The 20,720-nt window shown below is 40.5% G+C and overlaps 1 protein-coding gene across 1 annotated transcript in view; it reads right to left on the bottom strand.

The window, feature by feature from the left end:
• The window catches only part of PPP4R4 (protein phosphatase 4 regulatory subunit 4), a 2,733,238-nt gene that overhangs the window by 1,153,293 nt on the left and 1,559,225 nt on the right, over positions 1-20,720 (bottom strand). Inside the window, exon 11 of the mRNA XM_044073596.1 lies at positions 14,721-14,840. Within this exon, the coding sequence (XP_043929531.1) occupies positions 14,721-14,840 (120 nt within the window). The remainder of the gene's footprint in view (positions 1-14,720; positions 14,841-20,720) is intronic.

Genomic DNA, 20,720 nt, shown 5'->3' with positions numbered 1-20,720 from the left:
TTGTCCTTTGATAAACATTTAACTTTAAAATACTGAGCTGTCCCTGCAACTTGTACTTTTGAATCAGTTTCCACATATCCTGTAAAATAGAAGCCTGCTTCAAAGGTATTTCATCAGTGAACCCTCTCCTAGCCCACGTTGCCAAATTTAGTTTTAGAGAATTTTCTACATAAAACAATGTCACTCTAAATATTTACTGGATGTAAAAAAGAAGTTATGTACCTACCATAACGTTCCATGTTAGTTGTTTTCATCTCGCCTTCCTTCTTGCTGTTTGGGTTCGGAGCTGATCCTCGGCTCCGACTCGGCCATCTTCTATAGCTCGAGAGCTATTTACTGGCTCGAGGCTACCCCGTATCCCAGAATGCCCAACGACAGCTACCCAGATCTCATTTGTGATAGCGCACACTAGACATTAACAGAGTAACCAGTTACTAAAACTGGATGTCCAATACACCTAAACAAGGAAAGAGTTATAGATTTATCTGGTATGTGAAGTAATAAAAGATGCTCAGCCAGTGAAAATAAAGGGAACACCTCACAATCCTCTAGGAAGGGGGAAGGAGGGAGGGATGCAAGAAGGAAGGTGAGATGAAGGCAACTAAAATGGAACGTTATGGTAGGTACATAACTTCTTTATGTTAAGTTGTCTATCTCGCCTTCGTTCTTGCTGTTTGGGACAGCATCCCTAGCACCTAAAAACCCGGGTGGCTCATTGGAACAAACTCTTCAGAACAGTAGATCCAAAGGAAGCTCTGCTCCGGGAGACCATATCTGCCTTGTAATGAGAGATAAAAGTGTGGGGGATTTGCCCAAGTGGCAGCTGCACAGATTGAGTCTATGGGCAACCTACACTGAAAAGCTACAGAGGTGGCTAGTGCTCTAGTGGAATGACCTTTTGGTTTAGCTGGTATCTCTATTTCGTAACTGATAAATAAAGGCAATAGTATCAGATAACCATCTGGATAAGGTCACTTTGGAAACTGGAAGGCCTTGTTTGTTGAAAGCAAAAGAAAGAAATAACTGGTCTAATTTTCTTAGTTCCTTAGTTCTATGGCGGTAAAAATGTAATTGTCTGTGTACATGCAATTGGTGGAGCTTGTATTCTACCTTGTTGCTGTGATTAGGACAGAAAACTGGGAGATCTATGGATTGATATAAATTGTTCTCTGAGCAGACTTTAGGAATAAAGGATGGATTGGTCCTCAGGGAAACTCTGTCCTTGTGAAACACCAGGTAAGGAGGACGAACACATAGTGCTTGAAGTTCTGAGACACGTCTAGCTGAAGTGATAGCAACCAGAAAAAGTGTCTTTCTAGAAAGAAATTTTAAAAGCATGATGCTGCCAGTTCAAAGGGAGGCAAAATTAAGGAGGCTAAAACTAAACTGAGATCCCAAGGAGGGGGAGGATCTCTAACTGGGGGTCTAAGAAGAGATGTTCCTTTCATAAAGGCTTTGCAGAGCTTATGAGACATTATGCTAGAATTAAACATACCGATATGAAAATTAGAAATGGCAGCTAGTTGTACTCTAATGGTGGCGGAAGCCGCACCAGACTGAAAAAGCTGTGTTAGAAATTCAAGAATTTCATGGATTGGGGCTGAGAAAGGATCCAAATTCCTAGATTCTGCCCAGTAAGAAAACCATTTCCATTTACTAGCATACGTTTTCCTCGTAGTAGACTTATGTGAGGAAACAATAATATCACAGAGTGCTGGGGAGATGTTGGAAAACCTGGCTAAGGTTGGAAGTGGAGTAAGCAAGCTGTGAGCTGGAGAGTTTGAAGGGATTGGTGCAACCCGCCTGATTGGTGAATCAGAAGATCTGGAACCGGGTCCAGAATCCACGACTGATCCAGAAGGTGGAGGTGTAGGAATGGGAACCATATTTGTCGAGGCCAGTATGGGGCAATGAGGATCACTTTGCAACCCAACAATTTTGTTTTCTGTATGAGTCTTAGAATTAGGGGAAAGGGGGGAAAAGTGTAAAGGAGTTCCTGAGGCCAATCATGGACTAGAGCATCTCTGGGTATATGACATGGAAGAGGAAGAAGGGAGAAGTAGCTGCTGCATTTGTTGTTGAGAGGAGTGGCAAATACGTCGCAGTAAGGCTGTCCCCATTTGCGGAAGATAAGATCCGCAACTTCCTGATTCAGAGACCACTCATAAGGCATGAGGATAGCTCTGCTGAGCCTGTCCACTATAACGTTGGATTTCCCAGGGATGTGAGTTGCCATCAGAAAACGTTGGGAGGAAATCGCCCATTGCCACAGTCTGAGTGCTTCTCGACACAAGGGGTAAGACCTGGTCCCGCCCTGTTTGTTGATGTACCACACCACTGACATGTTGTCTGTTTGGATTGCAATGGTCCCGGAAGGAAGAGAGTCTTGAAGGGCTTGCAACGCTAGGAGAACCGCTCTAATTTCTAGGACATTGACATGCAGATGGTACTCGTGAGGTTGCCAAGTGCCTTGGACTGTCCTGCCTAGATAATGCCCCACCCCCCACCCTATTAGGGAGGCGTCCATGGTCACTGTGGCTACTGGAGGGGGCTGTATGAAGGGTCTGCCCTGAATTGCTAATAGGGAGACCATCCACCAAGAAGGTGCCTTTTGCATGCTTCTGTGATCAGGATCATGTGAGACATGGGCAGTTCCTGGAAAGACCACTGCGTGAAAAGAAGCCACTGAAGGATTCTCATGTGGAAACGCGCTAAAGGGACAAGAAGAACTGCAGCTGCCATGGAGCCTAGAGCTTGGAGGACATGTCTGACTTGAACCCTTTTGCTCTGCATTAGAATTAACACTTGTTGACGAATAGTGGAAACTCTTTCCTGTGGTAATCTTGCAAACATTTCTTTTGTGTTTAATTCTGCTCCTATGTATGTAACAGACTGACAGGGCAACAAGGCAGATTTTTCGAAATTTACTGTAATGCCCAGTTGAGTGCATGATGTGATTGCATAATCCCGTGCCTCTAAGAGTCGATGCCTGGTGGTAGCAGGCAGGAGCCAGTCGTCTAGGTAGGGAAACACCTGGAATCCTTGACGCCTCAGGTGAGCTGTGACTACTGCCATACACTTGGTGAACACCCTGGGGGCTGAGGTAAGACCAAAGGGCAGAGCTCTGAACTGCTAATGACTGGCCCCTACCCTGAAGCGAAGAAATCTCCTGGAACATCTGTCCATCTTGATATGGTAGTACGCGTCCTGAAGATCTATGGAGCACATCCAATTGTCCTGACCCAGAAAAGGGAAAATGGACTGCAGTGTCACCATCCGGAACTTTTCTTTTTGTACAGATTTGTTCAATCGGCTGAGATCCAGTATTGGTCTCCAGTCCCCTGTCTTTTTTGGTACTGAAAAAAATCTTGAGTAAGTTCCGGATCCTAGTTGGTCTGCAGGGACTTCTTGAATGGCTCTTTTTTTTTAGCAGTCTTGAAACTTCTGTGACTGCTTGATCCCTTAGACTGGATGGGACATTTGGGATGGGCTTTTTTGATTTCATGGGAGATTGATGGAAGGGAATTTTGTAACCTCCGGATATGATGAATAGCATCCATCTGTCTTTTGTTATATTTTGCCAGGCTTTTGGGTACAGCAAAAGTCTTCCCCCGACTGCCTCCAGAGGTGAGCAGTCGGGCAACCCTTCAGGGATGCTGGAAGAGTTTGGCAGAGAAAGTTTCTCTGTCACCCTGGTTTTGCGGTCCCCCTCTGCCACGAGGGCGGCGTCTGTTATTGTTGTTTCCCCCTCTGCCTCTGGGGGAAAAATCACCACGTGTGTCAGGCAAGGGTCCCTGGGATTTTCGGAATCACATCTTTCCACACTTCTGACCCTTGGGATAAGGTCTGGAAGGAGTGGAAAAACGGACTACCATGGCAGAGAGAGTCTTGCCTTCCTGCTCACACCTGGTCAATGTGTCTTTCACCTGAGGCCCAAAGAGAAAAGAGACATCAAAGGGAGTACTGGTGAAGGACGCTCGAAAGGGTTCCGCAAACTGACACAGCCACATCCAAGCAAGTCTCCTGAGAGCCACAACTGTCCCTGCGGCTCTGCTCGCTCCATCGGCTGCATATGAAATCAGCCTCATGCAGGAGTTAACTATGGAATTAAGAGTCGCAAGCTGAGAAGCTACTTTGGCTGGTGCTCCCTCAGATGTAGGATCTTGAAGGGTATCTCCAAGCTCTTTCAGGAGATCCCTTTGAAGACGTGTAAAATGGCATAGATAATTCAGGGACCTCATTGAAAAGGTTGCTGAAGCAAACATTCACTTTCCATATCTGTCCATCGTCCAATACTCTTTGTCTGGAGGATGAACAGATGAACAGGTCTCTGCTAACTCTTCCTTGGTGGCTGCTGCTACCACCATGGCATCAACGGGCACACCTTTGGAGAGGAATTGCTTGTCCTGGGGGGTCCTGGTCTCCTCGGAGTAGGTTCCACAGAATCTGGAGCTGACCAAGCCTTTCGAGCCACTACAGACATGAGTGGATTGAAAGGAGGAGATACCCAGGAGGTGGAAGGTCGGGAACTGAATGCATCCAGGATACAGACTCATCCTTGGTAGGGGCTAGGGAAGTCCAGTCCCTCCTCCTCTGCCTAAGCATTTCAAGGATGTCCAAAAAGGAAACATCTTCAGAGGGAGACCTTGGGGATCCTTCCGATTCATCCATGTCTGTATCTGAAGTGACAGACTCAGGGGAGTCTATGTGCTTCCTCTTGCACTTCTTCTTCTGGGGAGGCTCCTCCGAGTGATCAGGGGAGGCTTCAGAAGAAGAGGGATCACCCAATGGGGTGTCCTGGGGCATAGGTTCCCTACGCTTGGGGTCTGGAGGAGGAGCAGAGGCTGGCACAGACACCACGGGGGGAGGAGCCGATGGAGCTGGCAGTAGAGCTGTCTCAGGGGACAGCACACTCCGCATGACCTTGAAGGCGTCCCGACCTCTAGGCAGAGAAAGCTCCGGCTCAGAAGAAACAGGAGTCTTTCCCGCATCAAGGGTAATGGCACCAAGGCCGATGTTGGAGCTGAGCTCACCTGCGCTGAAGCTCCGAGGGGGCAAACAGGGTCGGACAAGGGTCCGATGCCACTCCCCCCCACGGAGCTGATGAGAGAGCCTCAGCACCCAGATCCCGCGATAGACGGTACAACTGGGGTAATCGGAGCCGACATCGGAACCGAAGGAGAAATGATGATCAGTGCCGACTGTTCTACTGCTTGTGAATCCATGGTCTCCAGCTCCAAGCTAAATGTAGTCAGAGGAGGAATAGAAATAGAGGGGGTTGGAGCCGATACCTGTTGAGGTGGGCTGGACAGAATTTTTGCCAGTGGCTGTGACTTAAGCAACCTACGTACTACTCTCTCCACATCGTGATCCGATAATCTAGAGGAGTGGGAAGAATGATGGCTATGTTCACTCTAATAAAAGCGACTGTGGAGCCGAGTGGATGGACTCCAAGGATGGCGACCTCAGTCTCTTATGGCTCTGAGACGGCTCTGAAGTAGTAGATGGAGCCGACGGAGGAGTTGTCTTGTCGGTGCCAGCTGGTACCAACATACTTGGTTGGTCAAGTAAAGGAGTCGGCTCCGAAGGTGGAGCCGATGGCTTGACAGACTTAGGGGATTTCACTGGCTGAGAACTTTTAGCTGGAGAATCCTGAGGCTTCAATAATCCCCGAAGGATTCATTTGTTTTTGCGCTCCTGCAGGACCCTTGGACTAAAAGCATGACATATAGAACAGGAGTCCTGCAGGTGAACAGTGCCCAAACAATAAACACAGCTAGTGTGCCCATCTGTCAGAGACATTTTCTGACAGCATGAGTCACTTTTTGAAGCCAGACATCTTAGTATCTTTAGATAGTATAGTAACAGCAGCCACACAACAAATAATGAAAAGCTATAGTATAAAAAACAAGAACAAATAGAGTTTTTTTTTTTTTTTTTTTTACAGTTAAAGAAAACTTAAATGGCTATCCTATGGGGGAGGGAGGGAGAACTCTCTAATTTAAATGAGTTCAAGAGAACAGAAGGCCTGAGAGTTATGGAGCGACGGCCAACACAGCTAAAATACACAAGAATGCAAAAAAGGATAAAGGGATATTATCTATACACAAAATAGACAATTACCTGACAAACGTTCAAGAAAAAAACAACAATATATAATAGCAAAAAGATTATACTAAGCCTGAGCCAGTAAGGAAGCAACCTCGCAGCTGAAGTGGCAAACGAGATCTGGGTAGCTGTCGCTGGACATTCTGGGATAAGGGGTAGCCTTGAGCCAGTAAATAGCTCTCGAGCTATAGAAGATGGCCGAGTCGGAGCGGAGGATTGGCTCCGAACCCAAACAGCAAGAATGAAGGCGAGATAGACAACTTAACATCATATTTTACAGCTTCTAGCTCAGCCCTTTGTGCTGACATGCATCTTGGTAACGTAACCATAATTGTCTTGTCTCTCTTTTGCAATGTCACTATTGCAAACCCAGTGTAACACTTCCCATCCTTCCAGAAACATGCACCATCCACATACACTGTAGGAACGTGGCTGTCATAATCTGTCTTTAATGGTGACTTATCCGGTTTCTCCAAATCTGCCATGCAGTCATGCACTTTCCTTTCATATCCAATACAGCTGGATAAGTCATGCTTGTTCCCTGTCTGTATTTGTACATCCATTTTGAAAAAACAGTCTGACTAACCAGCTCAGTGATTTTATCTGTCATTTAGCAAAGTCTTGATTGTCAAATGTGGAATCTGAACTACAACCCCCAAGAACATTGTCAAATACTGTGTCTTATTCCCCAGTAAATGGCCAAAAGCTGTGTAATGCAAGGTTGATATCCTTTCTCTACAGGAGTCATTCTCCTGCTACAAAAAGTAACTAGTCTTAACTTAAGTGTCCAATCCTTGAGAAGCTTATTTGCTTCTTGTGGCCAAGACTGTAATAACACCACTGAGTGTCTGTCCTCCCCTGCTGCTGCTTGCAAGACAAAAGGTAACTTACTGGTGGGAGCTATTAGCTCTGTTGCCTGTGCCAACTTCTGCTTTAACATTTTAAATGACTATTCCTAAGTGTGACTCCACTGTACAGTCAACTCACCTTTTTGATCTGCCAACATTTTATAGAGAGAAGTTGCTGCTTCGGAATAGTCTTCTATAAATTCCCTGTTGTAGTTCATGATTCCCATAATTTTATGCAAATCTGAAACTGTCAAAGACTATGACCATTTCAGAATGCCCCTCACCCTTTCCTGACATGGAGTTCCCAGTCAGTCTGATAATGGTTCCTAGAAATTTTATTTCTTGTGACAAAACTGTATTTTGTCTTTGTTTACTTAGAACTCTTGTCTCTTGCAACTGTCTCCGAACTTTTCTCTGCTGTGATATGTGTTCTTCCACAGTCTCTGACTGTATCAAAATGTCATCAATATAATGAATAACCTTGTCCTCATTAATGACTTCCTGTAAGAATGTCCCTACTATCTGATGAAAAATGACATGACTCTTCTGAAAATCATGAGGTAATCTAGTCATGACATACTGTTGACTTTCAAAGGTAAAAGCAAACCTTTGTTATTCTCTTTTCTGAAGTGGTACTGCAAAAAATCCATTTGCTCAGTCTGTCACTATAAACCAATTACTTTGTGGTTTTATGTAAACTGCTATTTCTGGAGCTCCTGGTATCAAATATGCTCTTGGCTGTATGTACTGATTAACCTTACAAAGGTCTATTACCAAACGGTAACTCCCATCCTTCTTTTTAACTGGACAAATAGGTGAATTTGTTGGACTATGTCCCTTCTGAATTATGCCTGCCTGTTCTCAGTTTCAAATGCATTTCCTTATGTCATCTGCTGCCTCAAGTGGAATCGGATACTGTTTTTGGAAAAGAGGAATGTAATCCCTTGCACCTCCCACTGTAATCGGAACTTCTAACTTCCCACAGTCTGTTTTTGTTTCTGCCCATAAAATCTGAAATTCTTTCGCTATGGTATTCCAAATATCTCTCTGTTCGTCTGTCAGGGGCACAGTCCTGTTTCTCTTGCTCTCTATTAGGCTAACTTGTGCTGTCATGCACTTTCGTTTAACACTAAATTCACTTTCATCTCTTGTTTTCCACAAAATACATTTGGAAAAAATCAGTTACTGTACCTAGCCTGTTTAAAATAGCCATTCCTTTTATGGTCATTCCAGAACTAGGATGCATCAAAAATGTTCCCATTACTGGAGTTTCATCCTGAATAAACAATTTCTACAGGCTCATTGACCACTGTGACACATGCACTACCATTAAAACCTGAGATCAAAGTTTTCTTTCTCAGATCTGGCTTAAGCCTTCTGTTTGTATCAAACTGCTGCTCCCGTGTCTATTAAGACATTTTTCCATGGCATCCCCTCCACCCAGATGTCAGTTAAAGGTCTACCATCACTTCCTCATTTAAAAAATGCTAAGTGAACTATCTGAGTGTGTGTGTGTGTGTGTGTGTGTGTGTGTGTGTGGGGGGGGGGTGCAGCCCTATTATGAATCACTATCATTATCCAGATGCCTGGAAGCTTCTCTAACAACATCAACATTGTGTTTTTGCTCCTGGGAGTCATCCTCCTCATCTACTGCATATGCAGGACGAAGCAATTCCTGACATACAGCCTGTTGCCGTTTACATTTTGAGCTACTGCAAGGATCCTCCCTAGCTCCTATTGGATATACATTGCCTTCACCATCACACTGCTGCAATTTAATATTCCCTCTTATCTTATTATGAAATGTCTGACCCTCTAAGTTATCATCTTGCAACTTTTGCTTTTCCTTCCTGACTTCTTTTTCTTCCGAGTCCCTTGCAAATACTCCTTTCTCTATCTGCCTATTTTTCTATTTTCTGTAGTATACACAGTACTGCTTGATATGTTCCAGTTTTCTACAGAAAATACATGCAATTTGTCCATCATCAGGGCTTCTCGTAGCTGGAGGGACTGATGCCACTCTCAGTACATCCCTTTTCTCATCCTCCCTCTACCCCATCCTACTGCATCCATTTCAAACCCATCTTTATCAGTACCAAGAGAAAAAGTGTTATGCTTAAAAATATCTCCATTGTCATTCATTACTCTCCCTCTAATTAGCTTATGAATACATTGCTGTAATGTGTCAGCAGTTTCATCATAAATGCACTTAATGTCACCTGGTACTCCTTTTACTTGTTCCAAAAACACATGTATTAGCCTCTTTTGCATTTCTGGGTCATTCATTTCCCTGTCATCTATTCCGTAAGTGATTTGAAAAGCCAATTTAAAATGCTCTGCCTGTTCTGGCATTCTGTCAGAAACTGTAATATTAAAATACTCTAACTTAGAAGTCAAAGTTTGACCTTGGGAATATGCCAAGAGTATAGCTCTCATTCTGTTTAATTTAGAATCAAGCCTGCATTCATTAGAAACAATGAAAGTCTTAACATTTTGGAATAAATACCAAAAAATATATTTGCCTTGAATCACTCCATGCATTGCCAGCTGTATACGAAAGTCAATCTTCAAATGTCAGCACATTGTAAAAATACCTTTCTTGTCATACCAACGAGGAATGGTTTGTAACAAATGAGACTGTTGGTAGAGATCAACTGGAGAACCTGTTATTACCTGCACATTTGGAGCACTGATGTTATCTAAACTAACATGTGCTTACATGTGTCTCTGTAAATCTGCATTTGCAACTGCATATTCTTGTAGCTGGTTTCTGCAATTCCCCCATCTTAATGTTTAATTCTGCCTCCTTTGCCATGGCATTCTAAAGTTTCTGTTGTGCATCCTGTAACTCATGTGTAAGAGCGTCTGTGTCAATGTCCCCATGCATATTATCCTGTGAATCCATAACAATATGTGTAGCAACATCAGCACTAGTCAAAATGTCTAAAACATTTTGCATATACTTTTTAACCTGTATGTCATGTTTCTTTAACATTTGCATGTGTTTTTCATTAAGCTCTGTCAACTTATTATCCAGTTGTTTGTCTGATAATTCCTTATCCTTGTTAAGAGTATCCCACTGCAAGCAGCAGGTCTGAAACATGTCAGCTGTCTCTACAACCTGTAAGCTTTTATCATGACCTAAAAATGACTGGAATTCTCTATAAAATGTAGAAAATGGCACTACAAAATGAATTTTGACTTTGACAATTTTGACTTGTCCTGCACAGTCTTTACTGACTATTGCTATATCACAGTTTTATGACATGTTAAACAAAAACAAAGATATGTCTCCACAGTTAAAACATTCAAGTTGACTTTTGTACTTATTTGTACATACTGATCAAAACAATGAATTAATTTACACATATAAACTTTCTCACTTTCATTTACACCAAACAATGCTTTATTACATTTAACTTCACTACTGGCTTGTTCATACCACTGATGTAATAATGTCCAAACTTTATCACCAGTCTGGTTTAAGCCTATGGCCAGAGAATGTGTACATCTAGCACTTATGTCCATGATGACATCTATGTTATTTCAGAAAGAGGCTTACCGTTTTCAGAACCAAAACTGAAAACTGGAAACTCCCTCTCTGTCAAAAATGCTGGTGAACATCTCAGAGCAGATGCAAATACAAAATCTCAGTTTCACCAACTTGGAAGTACCTGATACTGCTGAGCTGTTCAATTCTGCCTGTATGGAGTCTGGCGCAAACAAAATATTAACCAGTGCGTGTCATAGTACTTTTACAAATATTTAAAAGGGTCCAAGTTAAGTCTGGCATGCCACTGTTAAAATTAATTAACAACAGGTTATACAGACTAATGTACAACTGTATATTCACATGCTGAAAGATTTATTGAAACAAGCAGACCAAGCACTACTGTCAAGATTATAACATTTTCTTTATAACACAGATCAGATAGACTGCACTTCCTCAGCTGACTCACATTATAAAATGTCCACCAGACAGTTCTTTTACAGTCACTTTTATCTAGTTTTAAACTTCATCCTTGATGAAACATTCTTTTCCTGTATTGAAGCATTCTTTGTCTGCATCCTTATCTCATCCAAAGAAAACCAGTTCTCAGCAGGCCAAAATGTTCTTTCACTGATATGATAGTCTAACTTTTTCTGCTGTGTTAGCCATTTCCCTTTTGCAGGTTTATTCACTTGAAAATCTGTATATATTCAACTGTTTATGATATTTCAACAAGCCTCTATTGTCAATCCCATTTGTTACAAAAACATTCAGAAGTATAATATTTTTTGTTCCACACAAGCACATTCTGTTAAGCTAATCATACTTGCTTACTGCATATTTCTTTTCTGTACTTGCAGATGCTGCATTACATGCAATTTCTGAAAATATCACCCTATTACTATGATATAAAACAGTTTTACCAAACTTCTGTTATTGTGAAAGAAAAACAGTTCTACCAAATTATACACATTTTTCTATCAAATACATGTTATTACTATGAGGGAAACCAGTTTTACTTTATATAAAATTATCACATATCTCTGCTAGACATTATAAGCTCAACATATTACCAACATTTGGAAAAATCTGTAGTGCCACCATTTTGTGGGGCATATTATCTTGAGACCACCCATCTCCTCAGCTGGTTATCTGGTCCCTCTATTACAGCATACAGAATGTATCAACTTGGATATGGAAATTAAGTATTAACCTTAACTGTAACTCCTGTTGATCTATTGTCCATATACTGTAACATAGGCTCTCACCTGTCCCAACCACTCTGTTACCTATGCATCAGATTGGAAGTTAGCCAGAGGCTATCAGTTAATGTTTTGTCCTTTTTGGTGTAATCCTTTTTTATAGTTTTTTATACTACAGTGGCCATACTCAATCTGGAAAAGGAAGTGCATCATGGCAGAAGGGGTGCTTGAGTTTGCAGCAGACCAGAGAAGTTGCTGAGAGAACGGTTCATGTGAGGACTAGTCCATCTACTATAGTATACAGAAAATAGATCAACAACATCTATTGTTATGTAAGTACTTAATTTTTATTTTGCATGGATACATCAGCAAAAGTACTATTTTAAGGGAAGTATATTCACATCTGACCCAAGCTATATTATCTAAAAATCACACACAACATTTTTTGGAACTCTTGCCAGAGAGAAGTAAATTCTCCCATCGGGAGTGGGGTGTTCATTAGGGTTCATCTCTGAGCCCACTGCTGTACGTACTGGTGATGGGCTACATAAGCAAACAGGTGAGAGGGGACAGATCAAGAAAGCTGCTGTATGCAGACAATGTGCCATTATAGACAGGCTCTGAACAAGACCTTGCAAATGATACAGGAACAGAATGCAAAACTGAAGGCACATGTGATGAAACTCAAAACAGATGCAATAGCTGTAATGGCAGCAAATGGAGAAATCAGAAGAAGCTGAAAACTGAGATAGAAGGGAAAATAGCAGAGTATGTTAACAGCTTCAATTATCTGGGAGGAGTGGATGTGGAGAAGGGAAGTCTGAATGAGGAGGTTAAAGACAGAATCAGAGGGGCTGCAGCCAACTAGCACAGGCTGTCAGTAGTAGAGTGAGACCGAAGAAGGCTAAAGAAGTTAAAACATTAAGGCATACAAAACAGTGGTGCACCCAGTACTACTGTGGGTTACAAAAACCTGGGCAGTGAAGGCACAACAGGTGAGGAAGCTGGAGGTGATGGAGATGAAAGTGACTGAAATGGGTGGCAGGATGCACACTGTAGGACAGACAAACAAATTAGGATATCACAGCAGAAGTTCAAGTAGCTCCAATTACAGAGAAGGTCAAACAGAGCAGATTACAGTAGTTGTGACACGTGTGGAAGAAAGCAGAAGACAATCTGTTGAAGAAGATTTTGGACACATACAAAGAAGGCAAGAGGTAATGGAATGATTGTGTGACAGAAGACCTGTGACAGTCCAGCATGACTGTTGACGAAGGTAAGAGAGTGGCCCTAAATTGAAAGGGATGGGAACAGTGGATGTGAAACCCTGACACCATGCAGAAAATGTGAAAAAAGTGGGTTGATGATGATGAAATGTAGATAGTATTTCTGTCTATGTCATGCCACAAAGAAAGAAAAAGAAAGAGTGGTTCATAGGTTGGTACTAGGCTATCAGCCCTAGGGCCTATACAAGCCTAGCCATAACAATTCCCTGGATATTTCTTCCCACACTATTTACTTCCCTGGACCCCTGTCTAGCAGGGCAACTGATGTGATCCCCAGGGTGAATTTCCTTTCTCCCATCCAATCGTCAAGGTTTCTTTTGAAGAGGGCCAAAGAGGCAATCTGCTTGACATGTATGGGCAATCTATTCCAGAGTCTGAGGAGTCTCTGGGTCAGGAACCTATCCCTCCAGCATGTTTTGTTTATTGTGATGACAAGGTTTAGATCCCTGGAGCGTGTGGCTCTGAGGGATTGGGATTTCTTTAAGTGTTGCATGTCCAACAGCTCTGGGTTTGACATGGCCTTGTATGTTAAGCAGAGATCGCCTCTGAGAAGACGATATGCGACAGAGTATAGCTGGAGTTTTTTAAGGTGGTCAGCATAGGGCATCTGCTTTAGGCCTGTGATTCTTTTAGTGAGGTATTTCTGCAGCCTTTCCAGTTGCTGCAGATGTCTTGAGAGGTACATACCAAATGGGGAGTTGTATTCTATAATGGGACTAATGAGGGATGAGTACAGTGGGACAATGACCTCCTTTTTTCTGGATGAAAAACCCTTAGTGATGAGGTGTGCCACATAGAAGGATTTCCTGACTGTTGTGGCGATGTGGTTATCAAAGGTGAGAACACTGTCCACCTGTGTCCCTAAGTCTCTTATCACACTTTCGGTGTTTAGTGTACTGCTACCTATATGGTAATTCACGGATACATGTTTTTTCCCAAAGGGGATAACTATACATTTCTTGGCATTGGGCTTGAGCCCATGGCTCTGGCACCAAGCATCTGTTTCTGTAAGGCCCTTTTGTAGAGTATCCACATCATTTGGGGATTCAATAATGGCTCCCAGTTTGCAGTCATCTGCGAACTTTGCTAGCCAGAGTCCGTTAGTGTTGGCCTGTACTTCAGAGAAGTAGATGCCAAACAAGAGTGGTCCCAGGACTGAACCCTGAGGTACTCCACTTGTCTGGAGCTGGATTTGGAGTCAGCTACTTTTACAGTGTGAGCATTGCCATTTAGATTCTTGACATAGTTATAGAATGCCTTGTGGTTGTCTTTGGAATCTTTGGCAATTTTATTTTCGTAACTAGTTTTTGGAGGATTTTATGAGGGATCTCAGTTTCTTACTGAGGCTGGTAAGGGAGTTTTTTGCATCCTGGGATTTTCCTCTTTTCTGCAACAGTTTCTTCCTTTTGTGGTAAACTGCAAGATACACCCCCGAAGTAGAAAATATGTATCTGTTTATATTGATTGAAAAGGCATACAAATTTAAATCTAGTCTACAAAAACAGCCTTTCTGTCAGAGATTTTGAGTAAAGTGCTAGGCTACAGGACCCACAGTACCAGCTATTGCAGCAGTCATAAAATGTAGATCTACTGCATCATATTTGAGATAAAACCACTATGGGGCACCTAGTGGTTACCAAAGACATCAGGTAGATTACACAAAGATGGATTAAATTCATCATTCAATATCCACACCAGATGTACAGAAATTATTATACATCACAAATTTTATGGCTAAGCTACAGTGAACACTTACACTATGTAAATATTTCTCTCAAATACTCACTTCATGGAAGCCATTAGCCACAGTGCACCTCACAGAAACTTCTGGGTCATGACAGAGGCAGACAAATGTAGAATGCAGTTCTGTATGGAAATGTTTTTGCTTCACAAAATATACCAGAGCCTGTAATAGGAAAGTTGAAAGATGTAGTATCTGTATCATATAAATGAAATTCATATGTGACTTATAGACCAATATAAATTATGCTATATTTTGCATATTTGATCAAGTTTAAATAAATATTACTTTATCCTCCTAATGTGTCAAATAATAATGAGAATTTTGTATGAGCAAATGCACAGAAGGTTTTCAGAATACTGAAGTATTCTGTGATAACAAGTGACCTAGAGATCAATGTGTGAAAAGTCCCTTACCACAGGAAATGAGATGAATCAACAGCCTTTTTCCTGCATGACTATTAAAACAGAAAATGAAGAATCTCAATGTTTGCTTCTAGCCAGTTGAGGAATGCTCAGAATGGCATCTCTGGAACGTTGCCTGCATCTTGCAGAGGAAGTTAGACTTGGAGAAAAGTGAGAAGGACAGTGCTATATTTTTTCTGACTTTCTTTCTCTTCTCCAAGTTTCTGCAGTCTCAGAGCCAGTATATCTAAATTGCAGCCTGCTCCCATGTTACTAGAGTATAGGGAAGTTTGATTCTTATAGGGAAAAATGCATTTGTGTTTTGTGACCTTGGGAGAGTCATTGTTTTCAGTATTGACCTCCTAAGATTTTCAATGTTTTGAGTTAGGATAATCATGTACCTGTTAAAAGGTGTATTCACAGTAAGCCCACAAAAACTTTTGTAGTGTACAAGTTACAATAAAACATACCCAGGTTTAAGCAAGAAAAAAAGAAGTTATGTACTCACCATAACATTCTATGTTTGTTGTCCATCTCACCCTTCATTCTTACATGTGGCTTCGGAGCAGATCCTCGACTCCGACTCGACCGATTACAGAAGCTTGAAGTCTCTAAGTTGGCAAATGGCAAGGTAGGTATCCCATCATATCAATCCTCAGATCTTGTTTGCTGCTGACTATAACAGAAAATAGTTATACTGTACCCTCAGGTAAAGGAGAAACAATAGTGAAAGGTCTCCAACATAAAGGAAAGAGTAAATATTTTCCTACCAGGTCCTCTAGGATTATATGGACGGGGGTAGGTGGGTGGATTCGTAAGAGAGATGGACAACAAACAAATAACGTTATGGTGAGTACATAACTTCTTTATGTTATGTTGCCCTATCTTGCCTTCATTCTTACATGTGGGACAGCGTCCCTAGCACCTTTTTTTCTTGGGTGGCTCACAGAAATACACTCTTGAGCACTGTGGAACCAAAGGAAGCTCTGTCCCTGGAGGCCAAATCAACTTTGTAATGAGTGATAAAAGTATGTGAGCTTGCCCAAGTTGCAGCTGCACAAATACTGTCCATTGAAATTCTGGCTTGAAAAGCAGTGGATGTTGCTACTGACCTGGTTGAGTGACCTCTACCTTTGAAGGGGAGTTCCTTGTTACTGGAGGAGTATATAAAAGTTATGCAATTGGAAAGCCAATTAGATAATGTGATTTTAGAGACAGGCATACCCTTTCTTGCCTCCAAAAAGGATATGAACAACTGATCTGACTTCCTGAATTCTTTAGTTCTGTGACGATAGAACCTAAGTTGTCTATGCACATCAAGTTGGTGAAGTCTGTATCCTGCCTTGTTGGTATGGTTAGGGAAGAACACTGGAAGCTCAATAGATTGGTTAATATTAGATTGAGAGCAAATCTTAGGGACAAAGGATGGATTAGTTCAAAGCGAAACCATGTCTTTATGGAAAATCAAACAGGCTGGTTTGACTGAAAGCACTTGCAGCTCTGAAACTTTTCTAGCTGAGGTTATAGCTACCAGAAATCATTTTCCAAGAGAAAAACTTTAGATCACATGTGGAAGAAGGTTCAAAGGGTAATGAGGTTACGTGCGATAGGACAAAGTTTAAGTCCCAAGGAGGGACAGGTTCTTTAAATGGAGGTCTCAATAAGAAAGTGCCTTTCAAAAATGCTTTAAACAGTCGATGTGCCATCAAGTTAGGTGTACGTTGTCCTAAGTGGAAATCGGAGATCAAATAAAAGCAATGGTGGATGCTGTGAAGCAAGACAAGTAACCAAAAAAACAGCACCCAAACGAAGCCACAGGTCACTAGTCCCTCTAAAATGCTTTATTCAATAGTATATCCAAACAATTAAGCGCTTTCATCAAAAGAATTTTGACTTCATCAGAACAATGACATTCTCAAATAATGAAATTAAATATCCCTCAAATAAATCAGATTGAATAAGTATTCAACCAATGCCATACAATCAATTTAAATAAATAATTAACCCCTTAGATAACCACAACTAATAAAATGTTATATAAAAACATGAAAATGTTATAAAATTGTTTGTTTATTTGAAGGAATGTATATGCTCAAAAAATTGTCCCACAAGGGCTTCGTGTGTTCAAATTTCCCTATGGTTTGCTGTATGATGACAATATGGTGAATGATTTTTCATGTATGTTTGACAAATGGGGGCTGGAGTTGTTGGAGAAAAATGTTTTTTATTTGGAATCTATGCAAACCCAGATTCAGGAAGAAGTTATTAGCTTACATAGGATTATTACTGCTGCCTTGCTGTTTGACCAATATGAAGGGCTATTTGACAGAACGATTGAGGGGGTTGATAAAAAATGTAACTGTTTATTTCAAAAAAAGAAAAGGAAACTAGACAGAGATATTAAACAGTATAGTACACACTCTGTCTATCCAGTAGACAAACCTTTTAGTGACAGTAATCAAAGGTTTAATCCCAAACCCAACCCTATTTCATCTCATACAGGGTTTAGGCTAGAGAGTGGGGATAATGAACATATTCCCCCTTTTTTTGAAACTGAAGTAATAGATATACCTGATTCTCAGGATTTTCAGTTTGCGAGACGCTTGGAGAAAATAGCAAACAGAAATACGAAGGGATCATACTCCCACAACCAGGTGGTGGACCACCGTCCATCATTCACCAACAGAGGGAGAGGAAGGGTGAGATATAAATTCATTCACCTGATCATATTATACATAGTTTTAGGTTTCAATGCATATAATTATACTGACCGTATCATTGGTGCGGAATTATTTTCTTTATTTTTAAAAGGATTTAAATTTGTTCCTAGTAAGTTGCCGGATATAGCGAATGTCTTGTCGGATATTCATTTATACACTAGAAAATTGAATTTTAAAATCTTATTTTCTTCCTCTGATACCAATAAGACCTCTTTTCCTAGGATTGATCCAATTAGGAAACACAGCGTTTACAACCCCCCCTTACATCCCTTGGTTGCCAGTTTTGAAAGGGCAGTCAAAGATGACATCTACCGGTTATGGGTGGATAATAAAAGATTGTATTATAATTTAAATGAAAAGGAGAAAGAACTGCTTAATGAACTAAGGGGTGATAAAAAGATATGTATTATGACCACAGATAAGGGAGGGGGGGTAGTGATTTTCAATTCTGAGGATTATGCCAATGTAATGCAAAACATTCTTTTTAATGAAGATACATATTTGCAAGTGTCTATTAATCAAATTAATATTTCATATTGTAGGATTGACAGTTTTCTTGAAGAATATGTTACAGAAAGTAGAATAGATACTGATACTCACAAATTTTTGACTAATACTCATCCAAAAATACCTCCACTATTCGGTATACCTAAAGTGCATAAAAACATTGAAAACCCTCCCTTCAGGCTGGTTGTTGCTGGTAGTGGGTCTAAAACTCATAATTTGGCTGTTTATATTGATAGGATTTTCAAACGTAGTGGCTTCCTTCTCCCACTTAGTTAAAGATTTGTGGGATTTTTTAGCTAAACTTACACCTGAACTTTGGTCTTCCAAAGTCATTTTTCTTACCACTGATGCCCAGGATTTATTTACAAGTATACCCAAAGAGGAAGACCTAAACTATTTTGAGGAAATTTTATATTCTAGCTCTACACTCAGCGATGACAAGGTGAAACTCATTTGTGAAATGATGGCCCTTATTTTAGAACATAATTACATCTTTTTTGAAGGACAATACTATCACCAAGTTTCGGGGGTAGCTATGGGTGTGGCCTGCGCCCCAGTATATGCTAACCTTGTCATGTTGGGGTGGGAGCTTGAACATGTTTTCAAGAGTAATTTTATGTCTGATATCTTGTTATACAATAGATTCCTGGATGACATTTTTATTTTATGGAAAGGGAGCATGGACAATATATTTCCATTTATTGAATACTTGAACAATACTACCCATTTCTTCAAATTTACCTATCATTGTTACCTTACTGAGATTAGTTACTTGGACACCTTGATTATCAAGGATACTGATGGCTTCAGGTCCAAAGTATTTCGTAAACACACATTTTGCAATTCCTACCTTCACTTTAACAGTCAACATCCTTTTTTACAGAAAAAAGGCATCATTAAAGGACAGGCTATCAGAATAGCCAGAATGACCTAACATAAGGAAGACCTGAGGAGAGAATTGGACATTTTACAAACAGTGTTTGTAGAGTGAGGTTATCCTATTGGTCTGGTTAAAGAAATACTGCAGGAGATTTTTGATGGTTGGGGGAGAAATATATACCTTTATTAGGTAAGAAACTTGAAGAAGTTGATAATACAGACCCCTTAAATGTTGGAAAGGGTAGGACAGATGATTTTACAGAAGCAAGTGTGATACAATATAGTTACCATTACAAAGGGATTCAGAATAATTTAAACAAGAATTGGAACATTTTTAGAGCAAATTATGACATTTACAATTTGTTGGGTAAAAAAAATATTTTTTTCTACCAAAGTTGGTAGAAATATTAAAAACATTTTAGAGGTTTATCCAGCTATTTCTTCTATTGACAATGGAAATCAGGGAACTAAAGCAAGTGGCCACTGTGGCCAATGCAAGTTTTTATCACATAAGACACACAACACTTCTATTGTGCTTGATAATTATTCTAGAACTGAATTTTTTTTTTTAGGAAAGGGAACTGTGCTACCAAAAGAATAGTATACCTTGCTAAGTGCCTGAGTTGTACCTGTTTTTATGATGGCAAAACTGAGAGGGCATTAAGGATAAGAATTTATGAACACATGTACGATATTAGAACTAAAAAGGAAACCAATGCCCTCTTTAGGCACAGCAAGGTATGTGACAAACATTCAGGGTACACTTTTGGCATTAGTGATGAAATTATTTATGATCCGGGGGGGGGTTGGAAAAATAAACTTAATGACAAGGAAATGTGGCAATTACGTTCATCTCTTAATGTATACCCAGGTCTTAATGATTTTATTTCTATTGTACCGGCTTTAAAAGAAAAAGCAGCTAAGATTTAAATTATACATTTACACTGTAATTTTCTCATTAAGTCTGACTATTTATTGTGTGAATTTTTCAACTTCATTTTTAGCATGAACATGTATTATTCAGTAAGGTTATGCTTTATATATTTATACATTTTTATTTTTATAACATTTTCATGTTTTTATATAACATTGTATTAGTTGTGGTTATCTAAGGGGGTAATTATTTATTTAAATTGATTGTATGGCATTAGTTGAATACTTATCCAATCTGATTTATTTGAGGGGTATTTAATTTTGTTATTTGAGAATGTCATTGTTCTGATGAAGTCAAAATTCTTTTGATGAAGGCGCTTAACTGTTTGGATGTACTATTGAATAAAGCATTTTAGATGGACTAGTGACCTGTGGCTTCGCTAGGGTGCTGTTTTTTTGGAAATTGGAGATAGCTGCTAGCTGGACTTTAACTGTACCAGTGGCTGAGTCTTGTTGGAAGAGTTCCGAAAGGAAATCCAAAATTGAAGAAATTAGGACAGTGAAGGGGTCTATGTTTCTGGTCTGCGCCCAGAAAGAAAATCTTTTCCATTTACTAGCATATAGCTTTCTGGTAGAAACCTTAATGGAGGATATCAAAATGT

The sequence above is a fragment of the Protopterus annectens genome, chromosome 6.part0, assembly GCF_019279795.1.
Source record: "Protopterus annectens isolate FY-2018-M chromosome 6.part0, PAN1.0, whole genome shotgun sequence".
Taxonomy (NCBI): domain Eukaryota; kingdom Metazoa; phylum Chordata; order Ceratodontiformes; family Protopteridae; genus Protopterus; species Protopterus annectens.
This window is presented reverse-complemented; position numbering and strand designations above follow the sequence as displayed.